General features: G+C 40.8%; 1 protein-coding gene across 1 annotated transcript in view; it reads right to left on the reverse strand.

Annotated features, from left to right (window-relative positions):
- SLC44A5 (solute carrier family 44 member 5) overlaps positions 1-14,424 on the reverse strand; it is a 352,752-nt gene extending 338,328 nt beyond the window's left edge. The window contains exon 1 of the mRNA XM_059899408.1: positions 14,258-14,424. Within this exon, the coding sequence (XP_059755391.1) occupies positions 14,258-14,291 (34 nt within the window). The 5' untranslated portion in view covers positions 14,292-14,424. The remainder of the gene's footprint in view (positions 1-14,257) is intronic.
- Positions 14,425-14,833: the final 409 nt, after the last annotated feature.

Genomic DNA, 14,833 nt, shown 5'->3' on the forward strand with positions numbered 1-14,833 from the left:
AGGAAACGGAATTGAGATATGAGGTTGTACTTTCTACAGTAGGATATCCAATCCCTATACCTACTCCATAATGTTTCCTTTTTTTAAAATATTTATTCATTTACTTCCTCAACAAATAATTGTGGAGCACTAAGTGCGAGCAAGGCATTGTGCTAACCGCCATCAAAGGTACACCTGTGAACAAGGCATGATATTTACTGTCTAGTGGGGAAGAAAGACAGATATACGTGCAATTAAAATACAGTTTGATAAATGCTGTAACACGTGAAACCCCAAGGAGGTATAAGAACACGTAAGTACTGACAAGGAGGACTGTCAGACACAGTTTCAAGTTGAGACTCAAGGCATAAGTAAGAAAAATTAAAGCACTTTCTTCTATTAACACTAAGTTTGAAGGAACTGCACATGTGCGCACACACATACACCACTCACACTCAAGACAATACTCTAATTCCAGGTCATAAACGGAAGACCTCTGTTGCTCCATCTGCCATGCTATCCATAGACAATAGAGCCAATTTGAGAGCATGTGGTGAAAAGCAACATCGGACCAAAAGCCAGATCCGAATTTCAATCCAAGCTTGCCCAATTTCTGGCTGTGTAACTGTGGAAAAGTAATTTAACCTCCCTGAGCCTAAGTTTACTCATCTGCAAAAGGAAGTAAGCTAAACCATTTCTAAAGTCTCTTCCAGGGCTTCCCTGGTGGCACAGTGGTTGAGAATCCGCCTGCCAATGCAGGGGACACAGGTTCGAGCCCTGGTCTGGGAAGATCCCACATGCCGCGGAGCAACTAGGCCCGTGAGCCACAATTACTGAGCCTGCGCGTCTGGAGCCTGTGCTCCACAACAAGAGAGGCCGCGATAGTGAGAGGCCCGCGCACCGCGATGAAGAGTGGCCCCCGCTTGCCGCGACTAGAGAAAGCCCTAGCACAGAAACGAAGACCCAAAATAGCAATCAATCAATCAATCAATAAATCAATAAATAAATCTTTAAAAAAAAATAAATAAATAAAAAATAAAGTCTCTTCCACTTTTAACATATATAACATAGAGCTTTAACTCATAGTTTTAACTCTAATGACTTCTAACTACATATCACAGCTTGCTAATCAGAAATTGGTTGGAAACTATTCAATATCTCAGCATTTTAGACTTTTATAAGGATGACTATTTCAAGTTACATTATTTTTTTTTTTAAACTGAACCCCAGTCGCACAAATTTCACAATCAATATGAAAGGTAAGAAAAACTGACATCATAGATGGAAATATATCAGCTTTTGAGAAATTGAAATAAAATAAAGTTCCAAAAGGGGAAAAAAAGAACATGTTTAAATACAGCATCAGGGTCTTCTAAGCCATATCCAAATGTCATTAGTGTCTCCAAATGAAAAGAAATGTTAAAAGATAGAATTTTTCTCATCTTGTAGCATAATACCTGACTGCCCAGGGTAGAAAAATAATAGGACTAAAGGTTAGAAAAGCTGAATTTCAGTCTTAATAGTATTTCATTAATAGGTCAATCTTTTAAAAGTGTCCATATGTCAAGTGTAAAATGACATTCAAAATTGTAATGAAATGGGAATTCCCTGGTGGTCTAGTGGTTAGGATCCGGCACTTTCACTGCCCTGGTCCAGGTTCAATCCCTGGTGAGGGAACTGAGATCCCGCAAGCTGCTCAGCACAGCCAAAAAATTATAATGAAATGATCAAGTGATATGTAAATTGACAGTAAGCAACAAAGACTCTATGTTTCCTCATCTTTAGAAATGAGAAAAATTACATCTGCAAACCTTCCCTACCTCTTGAAGATTACTGAGTTAACAATTATAAAGGTTTTATACCTTGGAAGAAAGTTGTAATGCAACAGAAACAGGTAGAGGGACTATGGTACCTTTTTCTTTTAAATCACTTTAGTAAAAAAGATTATTAAACTCACAGTTTTAATAATAACCTAACAAGCTGGTTTTTCAAGGTATAATATTTTGCCCCAAATTTCAGTGAAACATATAAAGTGAACACAAATATATAAATTCATTTGCCAATCCTTACAATTATATTTGATATTAAATATCAGCAGTTTTTAATAAAATCATCTTTAATAAATTACTTTTTGTTAAACAAGACTAACCCAAAATAAGAAAATACTTATAACAAAGGAAGGAAGGGAGGGAGGGAGGAAGGGAGGAAGGGAGGGAGGAAAGAGAAAATATCTTTCCAGGTATGCAATTCTAGAGCAGTGAGATTTAAAGATTCTGAATGTAGAAAAGTCATTTATTAGGAACTAACTAAAGACTATTTCTAGGTGAGAGTGATGTATCCTCTGGAAAAAACACTGCCTAAAGGCAGCCTTTCAAACTTTACTCACCACCCATCCCATTGTCTACATTTTTCAATCAGAATTTTCCTGTCCAAGCATACCAGATGTCAATATTTCAAAAGCATCTCAAAGGCTCTGACCCATAAGTTACTTGTTCCCTGTGGATCATGGAACCAACATTTTTCTATAATAAAAGACATTCAATGAGTTGAGCCTTTCCCTACTTGAAATTTTGAAGTAAGACAAACAGTAATAGTCAATTCCTGATTATCCAGAAATATATTCATGTTATAGATTACTAAGATATGGTCTGGGAACTCTTCCTACTACAGGAAGAAGCAATACCTGCTCTAAGCTATATCTATGGGTTTATGGGTTTCAGTTCAGGGGAGCGCACCAGTATATTCTTCGACTCATGTGCTTAATTTTAGAAGAACTGCATCTTAAATTTCACCCATATATTCATTTGACAAATTATTATTGAACACTTACTAAGTGCTAGGCACCAAGAGAAAGATTTAGTAGTCTCTACTTTCAAGATGTTTACAGCTTAATTTCATATTCATGTGAAAATGTACCATCAATAAAGAAAGAATAGAACAGAAAAATGAATACTTGAAATATAGACCTTAGGATTTCCAGTTAAAGGAAGATAATTTAGTATCACTTCGGTACCTTTTTTCTTAGAACTCGAGCAATTATTACATATCTGACCCAAGATTTAACTTTATAGCTAACTTTCTGAGAATTTATAATGTTATTACAAGACAGTACTATTATGAGTTAGAGCTAACCTCAAATCTTCTAATATCCAATCAGTCCAAGTCCCTGGATATACTAATAACAAATTTACTTCCTCTTTCATGGGCCACACTTAACTTTTAGACTCAGATCTACTGAGGCTCTTTAACCTAAAGAGGTAGTTCAACACAGTAAACATATACACACAAATGCTCATTACACCATTATATTTGCAAAGAAAACCCAGAAAATTCAGTCAGTTATGCTAGTTAAATTAAAGCAATGCAATTAAATATTATCAAACATTAAAATTATAGAGAATGAATAAAAATATAGAAATATATATGCTTGATTCATTCAATAATATATTCATTTATACTAGACATTTTGGATTAAAGGATAAATATCACACAATCAGGACCCTCAAGGCGCTCATAGCCTAGTGGTAGGTATCTATGAAGAGACCTACAGGAGAGGACAACAAATAGGCACATGGCAAACCCCCCTTGCCTCAATCCCATTAAACTCAGGTCCAACTCCAGACACATGACAGCCTACACAGAGCCAGGTTTGATCCAGGAAAATTAATCCAGGATGCAGAAAAATTGGAAGCAGTCCTAGGAAAAAAACAGAAAGTTTCTAGCAGACTGGCTTGGGCATAGGGCACTGTTCTCTCAGGCATGAAGCATAGACTGGCTGTCCTAAAGCTGAACTATAATTCACCAGAACAATGGGAGGCGGAGTAAACTACAGTGATACTTTGACCCTGGGATGTTAAGCCACTGACTGATTTCCTGTCAGGCTTCTCGCTCCTTTTGCTTCAGGGCAGTGGTAGGACTAAAGACCCACAGGAGGACTGAGAAACGAGATGGACAAGTAAACTCAACATTTTAAATCAATATAGGGGCACTAATAGATGTATGTGGAAGATGTAACGGGAGCATCAAAGAGGAAGAACTTAACTGTGCTCGTAGGGAGTGTCAGAGGGGAAGATGGTGATGAAAGTTTGAAAAAGAAAGTAGGGACATTTGTGCTGAGGTTTGAAGGATAAAAAGGAATTTTCAGCATTACACACACACACACACACACACACACACACACACACACACACACACGGCATCACAAAGGCAGAGGAGCATAAAAGAATGTGTGTGGTCCCCAGTATTGGAATGGTAGGGTCATTAAGTTTAGGATGGATGTGAGAAGAGGTGAGAGATAAAGCAGGAAGGGTAACCATGGGTCAGATCCTAGAAAGTCTGGTATACCTTGCTATGGAATTTTGATTTTTATCCTGGGTAGAGTTAATGGAGAGCCATTACTTTATTTTAGGATTGTGAAATGATCAGATTTGCCTGTCGGGAGTATCATATTTGCAACAGTGTGAAAAATAAATTAGAGGTGATTTAGGCCTAATGCAAAGAGACCCTTTAGTGTATAGGTGGTTCTAATCCATACTAGACATGATGAGTGCTGAATTATATCTGTGGCAGTGGCGGTTAAGATTAGGATCAATAGTAATGACCGACTTATTCAGGGTTGAGCAGAGGCCTGTAAAAGAGAGTCAAGGATAACTCCAGATTCTCCACTTGTGCAACAGGTGGATAAAGGTGACGTTAAATAAAATCTCAACTATGGAAAATTATATATGAACAAAAACTAGTGGTAACCTGCAAATGAGAAGTTGGGTTAGGAAAATAGGATCCTTTGTTTCAATGTTCTATTGTACGTTAAAAAAAAAAAAATAGAATGATTGGGGCTACATCTAGGTTTAAATGCACGCTCTGCAAATTACTAGTTTATAACTTTGAGTAGATTATTTAATTTCTATAAGTTTAGTCTTAGCCAATATTAATTTGTTTACAATTCATCTTGTTTCTAAGAAGATTTAAAGTAGTTTATAAAACTACATACAATTCAACAAAACAAAGTGTATAAAGAGAGACGAGAGGAAAGAAGAATAAGGGTATGAAAAACAAAATTAATCCACAGATGCATAATTTATGATCCCATAGTCTTATGAAAGAAGTGGGCTCATTCCAATTTTGAGCTTCCTAACTGTCTACCTAACATTGGGAAACTCAATGAGTTTCATGACTACCTAACATTGGGAAACTCATTAGCTACCTAACTCATTAGCTACCTAACATTGGGAAACTCATTAGCTACCGAACATTGGGAAACTCAATGAATTTCATGACTTACTTTGTCTATTGTTAGCTAGTGACATTTCAGAGAAACATCTTCATCAGGTACTCATAATGCAGATACGTCATAAAATATCGATCAGCATGAGAAATAACATCCTTGAACTTAATATGATGTCAAGTTTCTCAATGCCAGTCAGCATTACGACAGCCAAACACAAATCAGCAAAAGCACTTCTACGTGGCCAAAATAACGACCTAACTAAAGAGCTATCTCAAGATAGCTTTTTCTTGATTACAAGAAAAATTTTAGCATATCTAAAGGAATGAAAAGACTACGTGTTTATTCAGGAAATCCCTCATAAAGAGCGCCCCCCCTAAAGTTACTCAAGGACACAATCTAACCTCCTTCCCACCCCAATGGTCTTCTTGATGATTTCTGAGCCGCGGGTTTGCCAGTGGCAGTTCTCAAGGTTCTTCAGCCTCAATACAGACAAAAACCCAGTTTTCAGAAATACAAGATGCAGCATAAAACCACACTAAATAGGACCAACTGAATGAAAAGAAGTCTAGATTCATGAATGTTCTAAATATTCAAAAGATATTGAAAAGCAATGAGCTAAAAATATTACCATTTATTAATATTACCAAATATTACCATTAAAATTCCTCAAAGGCTTGTTTTAGTAAGTTATTTCTAATTAATATACTTTTCTACCATTTAATGCTGCCAAAAACTTGAGAATGGTTTGTTTACCAAATAGTTTAAATAGGTTACATGCCTCTCTTGACCCATATAAACTTATGTATAATCTATTAATTTGCTTATTCTTCATCATACTTAAGGCATTGATTCAGAATCAGGCAGTGAGAATTTACAGAGGTTAAAACATAACCAGTCTTGACCTTAGAATTAGGCATGTGAAGCCTATGTCTTTTTGTCTTTGTGTTGTTTCTATAGATTACTAAATAAAGTTTATATGTGAGAAGTGTGATAATTATTCAATGCAGAATTACCATAAAGTTTTACAAAGTATACCTTTTAATGTAAGACTTTCTTAATGGTTAACAAGGATAAGGGAAGGGATGGATTCCAATGCTATTCTTTATAACTTCAAGTCTGTCCTACCTCACATAGCTAAGATATCCCTGGACACATTTATTTATGACCAAAGATTCTTTTAAACAACATAATGGTTCTTGTTTAGTCACAGATATTCTTTCACTACAGTAAAGGTGTTAAATCAGCAGAATCAACGTCACTGCCATGGGAGAAGAATGTGATGACATTTTTGTGCAGCCAAACAAAATAAGTGTGAATAAGAGGATGAGAACAGTGGCTAAAAAGAAAAAAAGAGCTTAACTCAAAGTGAAAGATACTGTTAATACCAGAATTTGTGAAGTATGAATGTCTATTAAGTAGCTTTTGTAGTTTTTTCTCATTTTATAACTCGATATTTTTAAACTAATACTTACAAAATGTATATAATCATAGGCTAATTTGAAAATGACTTTTGAATTTTTTTGTAAGGCAAACCTAGAGTGATAATACACTTTTTATAAAATTTTAATGTCAATTTAAAAATCTTATTTTTGTCTCTGGATTTGGACAGTGAAACACAATCCAATGAACTACAAAATGTACATAAAGAACCTGTCCTTCAAGTTTTTTAAATACATAAATTTTGAATTGCTTTTTATCAAACTGGATTTAAAATTTTTCACCCTACAGGAAAATTGTCACTCAACAAGTACTTAGGACCATTCCTGACTTTGTTCGGAGTCTTCCTTGTCAGGTAACACACACCTTGACAGTAGAGCTATTAAGAGTGCAGCTCTCCTCTGAAGTCCTAATGGCCAAGAGAAGCCACAGAAAAGATAGCTGGGAGGCCACCCATCCTTTCTCATTAAAGAGCTAGAACATAACAAATCATCCTATTCTTGATCTTTTCTTTCACAAAATTGTCAGACAGATGCAGAATAGGAATCAGCAAAGTGACATTGTGGTTCTCCAACTGAACTAGGGATTTTTTACCATGACTTTAATGTCCCTCTAATGTCATGTTGCCCTCATGGGAAACAACCCAAGTTTATAAACACAGTAACATATGACGGGAACCAACAGAAGGGAGGAGAAGGGAGTGGGGAGAGAAAGCAAAGGCAAACAAAGGAACTGTCTTTATTTTGAACCCTAATTATTTGTTAAAAGGCTGTGCCTCCGTCTAAACGTAGAACAATGGGATAGGTAAAGCTGCCTCTTTTGGGTTCCTAGCTTCTCTCTGGAAGAATAAAAAAATGCTGGGGCTAGCCCAGAATTTCTCAACCTCGGCACTACTGACAATTTGAACCAGATAATTCTTTGTTGTGTGGGCCATCCTGGACACTAGAGAATGTTAAGCAGCACCCTCTAGAAACCAATAGCATCACCCCAGTAATGACAATCAAAAATGTCTTCAGACGCTGCAAAATTGCCTCTGGTCAAGAACCACTAGGCCAGCCCCTACACAAAATATTTTAAACTTTTCTTTAGTCCCTTCCGAGCTTTCTAGCTGACAGAATGGACTGCTATAGTCAGCAACATGATGACTGGCAAAATGTCCTCTCATGGGAACTTTCTCCTATTGTGGTATATTTTATTAAATATTTTGTCAGGAAATCCATTAAAGAGAATATATTTAGAGAAATAAAATAAAGACAAAAAAGAAACAGCCTTATAACTGACATAAAATCATTGCACACTAATTCCTCCTTACGTCCCCAGGAAACTGTTCTAGAAAGCAGCCAAAATCTAAAATACTGAAAGAGAGGTTAAAGACCACCTCACGAAGCAAATGGTGACCAAAAACAAGGAACGAAAACTGCCATTATTTTGCCCATCTTAAAAAAAATTTTTTTTTCAATGACTACACCTGCTCGCAGCCACAGCACCATCGCTTTGCTCCCTTTGGAAAAAAAAACCCTCAAAAGAGTTGACTCTGCTGTCTCTAATTCTCCTCCTCCCATTCTCTCTTTAACCTAGTCCAACTGCCCTTGTCAAGGTCTTCAGCAACCTGAAGGCTTAGCTGGGCTAGAGCGTCTGTTTCTAAGGTAGATCACACACAAGGCTGGCAAGCTGGAGCTGGCTCTTAGCGGGAGGCCTCAGTTCCTTCCCACATGGGCCTCTCCACAGGAATGCTTGAGTGTTTTCCCAAAAGTAAGCAATATAAGAGAGCAGCAGATGTACAAGAGCAAGGCAGAAGCCACAATGCCTTTACGTACAACATAGCCTTCCACCATACTCTACAGGTCACACAGGTCAGCCCCAATTCAGTGTGGGAGTGGAGTATGTAAGGGTGTGAACACCAGTAGGCAAAGAACATTGAAGCCATCTTAAAGGCAGGCTACCACAGCAGTCAAATGGCTTACCATGTGAACGGCAAAATAATTTGAATCTACCTCAGAGGTGACCCAGATGCCATCTTTTCCCACTTACACCACTTCAAAAAATGAGAACATTTGTTCACCTTGTCTTGCCTCCCCATCTCTAGAGAGCCCTAAAACCTCTGTACAATATCACCTTAGCATCTGTGAGCAGCTAGCCTGCTTTTTGTTAGCAATGTATTTCTAATTTTAAAAGTGGATCACAAACAATAAAGTTGTGACACTTCTGAGGAAAGTATATCATCCTCTTGATTCAGCAGGAAAAAAAAGTTTATCTACCTTTCCACGTTAGACTTGATAGACCTTGAGGAAAGTGAACAGATATTAAAATGCTGAATGTAGGCAAAGGGGAGACAGTCATGGGGCTTGGTTATGCCTTTATCCACAGTACATAATTTATTCTTAGACCTCAAGAAAGCACCTAATGTCTTTGTGTCTCAGTTTCCTTATAGGTAAAATGCAGATATGATCACACTCACATGTATAGTGAAATCTGAATATAAATTGGGAGCTGAGCTCTAGTTTAAATATATATCAAGATATGTCTGTATACGTGTCTCTCTCTACATATATGTCTATATATATATAGACATATCTTGACTTATATATAATATATATTTACAAATAATAAACTTGACCAAATTCCTTATAGACTATTCATATTTCGCAGCATCACTCACCTCTTCCTATAGCATTGCTCCACAAACGCTATAAACATTGAGGCTTCCTTCTAACATACTATGACTCTCAGTGCTATGAAAAAACTCTGATGTCATAAACACATTGTGTTACAGTATCACTAAGGCCCAGATCCATTTTTAGTCACATAATCCCTGAAGTACTACCATTCTTGCTAGCCTCAACAGAGTCCCTTAGAGTACAAAGAAAGAGGGGGAGGGGACTACACAAAGTCCTGAAGCTACAAAAATTCTTAATATATTTTTTATTATTAATCGCTGGCAAAGAAGTAGACAGTTTGGAGGTGGGAGAGGCAGTGGAGGGCTTTAAAATTATTATTTACATCTCCCCTAAATATCATGGCACCTTCTAGGCACAAATGCTTAGGGGGCAGAAAATCATCCCACAGACCCCATTTCGCCCCCTGCCAACATCTCCACAGCAAGACAGAAACTCAAGAGTGTAATTTGCCTGCTAACTAGATGTTAAGCAGCTACCTCCAACAAATGGCAGTTTTTATCATTAATTTTTTTCAGGCGTTTTCATCTGTGAGGTTTATAATCCATAAGAACAACCTAATAATGAATAAGTAAAATCAAAGAGATCTTCTAAAAGCCTGTGTGCTTTTATTGTTATAAATGCTTCACAAGTAAAAATCAGTCAAGAGCATAAAGGTACCCTGATTTGAACTTCCTTTGTGTTTGAATTAGAGTGTTTCTCTTAGAACACTCTCACATCAGGCTTCCGCTTCTCTTGGCAAAATCATGAATTGGCTGATGTTGTCTTAGAGGCTTTCTCACATCCCCTCTCCCAGCATCACTCCTCTTTCATGGACCCCTTTCCGTTACCTAGGAGGCCCTCGTGCTGCCTTCCACATTCCGCCTACTGCACAGTAATGTTCCAGACTCTTTATACCCCTCCCTTCTACCATTACAATATGTTTTTCCTAAGATTTGCTTGCTTTGGGAGGCTTGCTGGCAGGGGGAATGGGGAGGATGGCCACCCTAAGAATCTTTACTAAAATGTTGAATTAGTCCTCATTCTCTTTAGAATTGTTTTCTTAAGCAGAGATTCCTAGAAATGCTATCAACATCCCAGCCCAAAATATTGCAGGTATTTTGGTGAATAATATGAAGGAATGCTTCAATAGAACTAGACCTTTTAGAAAAATGAGGTCCATTAGGTAGCTTTACTTGGCCTAGGGAGTTGATGTAGGAAAGCTGCTCTCCCTGAAATCATCCTCAAGGATAGGAATGTAACCCTAAACATCTAATGAGTATCCAATTGGCTTCTCACTGAACTTAAAATAAAATCTACACTCCTGTTTAGGGTCAAAAAAAAACCCCGGCCTCTCCCTACCCGTCTCTACCTCACCCACTACACTCCAGCCTAACTGGCCATCCTTCTGTATTTGAACGTGCCAAGCTGCAAGCTCATTCCTGCCTTAAGGCCTGCAGTGCTATGTTCCAGTTCTTGGCATGCAAATTACTCTTCATCATTTGGTTCCCAACTAAAATGTCATCTCTTCAGACAACCTAAAGTAACCTCACACTTTCTAGCATATCATCCTGTTTTATTTTATTCATGACATTAATCACTGTGAAATTTTCTTATTTATGTATTTGTTTACCTGGCCTTTCCAGCCCCCTCTTTCAATGTACCCTTCACTGTCTATCATGTTCATCACTGCATCCCTAATGTTTTGCACAGAACCTAGTACATATTCAGTGGCAAATAAATATTGCTGAATGAATGCATGAATAGATGAATCCAAGCATAACTTAACCTTTAAACTTAAGTAACTGAGTGAGAAATCCTTGTTGGACTAATACTGGAAGTCGGGGGCGGGGGGCGGGGGGGGGGGTGTTAATAGCACTATAACCAATGTAACTAACTTGTGATTCTATGACATTTATTGATAATGGACTACAGCATTTCTTTTCATTAAAACATTATAAATATTGGATTGATAAATATTCTATTTGCCTTTTTGAAAAGCTGTCCTTTAATGAGGTGTCACAAATGAAAGCTAGTATCCCTTGAGAAATACTGCCAACTCATCTTATTCTTCTGTCAATGTTAAGAAACCGCATTTCCCTTTGGCCAATTTCTAGCTGTTCTAGATATGTAGGATCTATTGTTAGGATTTCAGAAGCCAATGAGCAACTTGCCTGTCACGGGGTCTAACAAATGATCTCTCCCCGCATGCAATGTAGCTAAGCAGAGAAACAGCTCTCGTAAAAGGATAACCAACACAGCCTGGAATGTTGCTAAACCTATAGTTTATTATAGAGCAAAGTTCACCCCAGCCCACCAAAGAAAAACAAAACAAACAAAAAACCCCCAACATTTAGCAATTTTGTTTTCTACCAGGCAGTCCCAGATTAGTCGGTTGTAGCTTAGAAGCAGACGTCTGAGAGCAGTTCAGCAAGGCTGCAGTTGGATGCTTTTGTAGAGCTCTCCTCTTAAAAGGCAAAATTGAGACAAGTTAATGGATTCCAACTTCCTGGGCTTGCTTTTGTTATCTATAAAATATCACAGTTAATTGTGCTTTGCTAAAGGGAAACTCCAAGGATTTTTTTAAAGGTATCTTTCCGTCTAAGAAATATTAACTAATCTGGTTAAAAAAAGAAAGAAACTCAACATTAGTCGAGAGAGAAAAAAACATAAGTCAATAAGAGCCAAATAACATTACTTTTAAATAAAACATGTAGTATGAGAAAACTTTATTTTTAAAGAACTACAATAAAATTTCTCGAGACCCCATTTCCTAGGAAAGATTGGTTATTAACTCCTCCAGAAGAACTCTTAACACTTAAATGACAAAACTCTATTAATTGCTGATCTTCAATTATTTCACTGTCAAGTCAAATTTAAGAAAATACACACAATCCTGTCTTGGCTTACAAATCAAAAACTTCTTAGTGGTTTTTTTTGGGGGGGGGGGTGTGGTTAGTAATGAGATATGTTTCATCAAACTGTTATACTAGTTCACGTCTCATTAATTTGGTCTCGTTTGTATCTTTTTGCACTTCTACCAAGATTAATCTCAGGGTAAGATTGTCTCCAGGTAGCATGTACGGGAAAACTGGAAAATTTTTTCCACTCTTCACGGACCATTTACAATCTGCAAGGTTCGGGGTGGGTATGTAATGTATTTCTGCCAATGGACAGCCACATCAGCAGTGCTGAAAACCAATCCTCCTGTTTCATTCATGGTGCCATATGGTTCCATAAAAAAGGAGCGAACCAAAAGTGCAGCTAATGCACCCTGTCAATCTGGATTCACACTAATTCTTTGATATTATGATAAGGAAACTGTTGGTAGATGAATATATTCTCTCATTCTTTCTTTAGTCGTCTACCACTATAAACATGTACTAATTCATTGGGAGAGAAAAAATCAGGTTTAAGGCCTCTTATATTTTACAGGAGATGTATTAATTTTAAGGAAATACACTGTAATAAAATTATTTTACATATATTATAGTTCCTAGCAGAAAATCCCAGGTGTTTCGTAGTAACATCTTCCAAAAGATTGAGGATCATGGTTTGAAACCCTTTCCAATAAGTGATCTGAGTACTCCGGGGCAATTAAAAAGCAAGCTGAAGCACCAAGATAAAGTTGTGTCCCCCTAGTGACCTCTAGAGTGGAGCTAAGCTCCCACAAGCAAGACTTCGGGGAAAAAAGCAAGAAGCCAGCCAAAGCCTGGCGCGCTCTGTAAACCAAGACGATATTTTCAGTAGTACACCCCCTCGCATCTCAGAGTGTGGTCCTATTTTATATAACCCCAAGGAGCAATAAATCTCCGCCTCTCGGGCCATGAGGCCCATTGGGTCGAAATCCAACTTCAAACGCCGCTCATTCCTCCTCCCCACCAAGCTCAGGTCCAGTTCCCCGGCACAGCCTTCCTCACCGCGCATGGTGTCGAGCTGGCTTCCACCTCTCTGCAGTGCTGCAAACAGCCTCTCGGCCACTGCTGGCTCCCCAGCGGCAGAGCCGGAGCGCTAGGAAGCCGGCGAGCGTCGACCTCTGCGAGTCCGCGCTGCGACCGCCGGCGGCCGCTGCACCTGCTCCCCGCGCGCCGCGCTGCGCTATGCGCGTCCTGGGGACGGCCGCACCCCCCCGCCCCCCCGCCCCCCCGCCCGATGCCGCCCAGGAGGCTCCCTCCCGAGTCCAGCTCCCGACAACGCCGCGATGCCTTAAGTCACCCCAGCAGCAAGCTCGTCCTCGTTCTCCCTGCCAGCGCCTCTCCCGCACCGCCCCCCCCCCCGGAACTTTCCAACTTTAGAAGCCCTGGTTCCAAAGGAGCAACAGGGGCCCTGCTCAGCATGAGTCACTGCCCGCCTCGACAGGTCGGGAAGAGGGAAATAGGCTGCGGGGACCCGGCCCGTAGCGAGTCCCCTTGACCATCGGGGAAAAGAAGGACCAGACAGCTCCTCTCTCCTCCTGAGAATGGAGATTGGGAAAATGGATGCAGAACTTGTCACCCTGGGATGAAAGGACGGAGGGAGGAGGGAGGTTGGAAGGAAGGAATAGCAGAGACCATGAAAAACTAACTCTTTCTACACACACACACACACACACACACACACACACACACGGCCTGATTCCGAAAAGGTTAAGACCCTGGGAGCCGAGAGTCGCCTCTCTCCCCACTGCCCTGAGGGAGTAAGGTGCAACAGATACCCAAGCTTGTGGAGTAGGAAAGCGGTGGGGTGAGAGAGTCTTCAGGTTTCCCCGGGTTACAAAAAGGGGACAAACTCCTATCGGAGTCTCCCCGGAGGCAAAGGGAGGTGCAGCAGTGTTGAGGTCTCCCCACCTCCCGGAGAAGGAAAACTCTTCCCCAGCAGGCAGCTTTTCACTTGGCCGAGCCTGAGTGTAAACAGGCCAGCCAGAGGAGCGGACCGCAGTGGGAGGTGGGATGGGGCGAGGCGAGAATGGAGCAGAACTCACCCTTGATGCTGGGGGGCTTTCTCTTCTTGGCCATCTTCTGCCCCCTCCCCTCCCCCGGAGCGTTTCGTTCTGCTGCCGCCCAGCTCCGGGAGCCGGCGCCGTGGCTTCCAGGCGAGCTCTCGCCGCGGCTCTCAGCTCAGCAAGCTCTTTGTTGCTGTGATGGCATCTGCGAGGCGGCGGCGGCGGCGGCAGCCCGGCTGCGCGCTCGGCTCGGCTCGGCTCGGTTGGGGCCGGCGCCGCCGCCCCTCTGCTCTCTGCCGCGCCGCGCTGCGAGGCTCGCGCTCGCGCTGCTGGGGCCGCTGCGGCGGCGGCGGCGGCTGTGGACGCTGCTGTGCTGCCCCTGCTGCTGGAGGGGGCAGCGCTGGGCTCCCCGAGTGCCCGCCCAGCGCTGACCTCCCTCTTTCCTGCACCCTCCCTCCCCCACTCCCTACCCCGGGTGTCCCGTCTGAGCCGCCAGCTCCAATCCAACCAGTGACGGCGCTGTCATCCGGCAGCCGCTGCTGGGGAAGGCGGCGGTGGCGGCAGCGGTGGTCTGCTGGTGGAAGTGGGGGGCCCGCAGCCATCTGCGGTCCGGGC

The sequence above is a fragment of the Balaenoptera ricei genome, chromosome 1 (genome assembly GCF_028023285.1).
Source record: "Balaenoptera ricei isolate mBalRic1 chromosome 1, mBalRic1.hap2, whole genome shotgun sequence".
Classification (NCBI taxonomy): domain Eukaryota; kingdom Metazoa; phylum Chordata; class Mammalia; order Artiodactyla; family Balaenopteridae; genus Balaenoptera; species Balaenoptera ricei.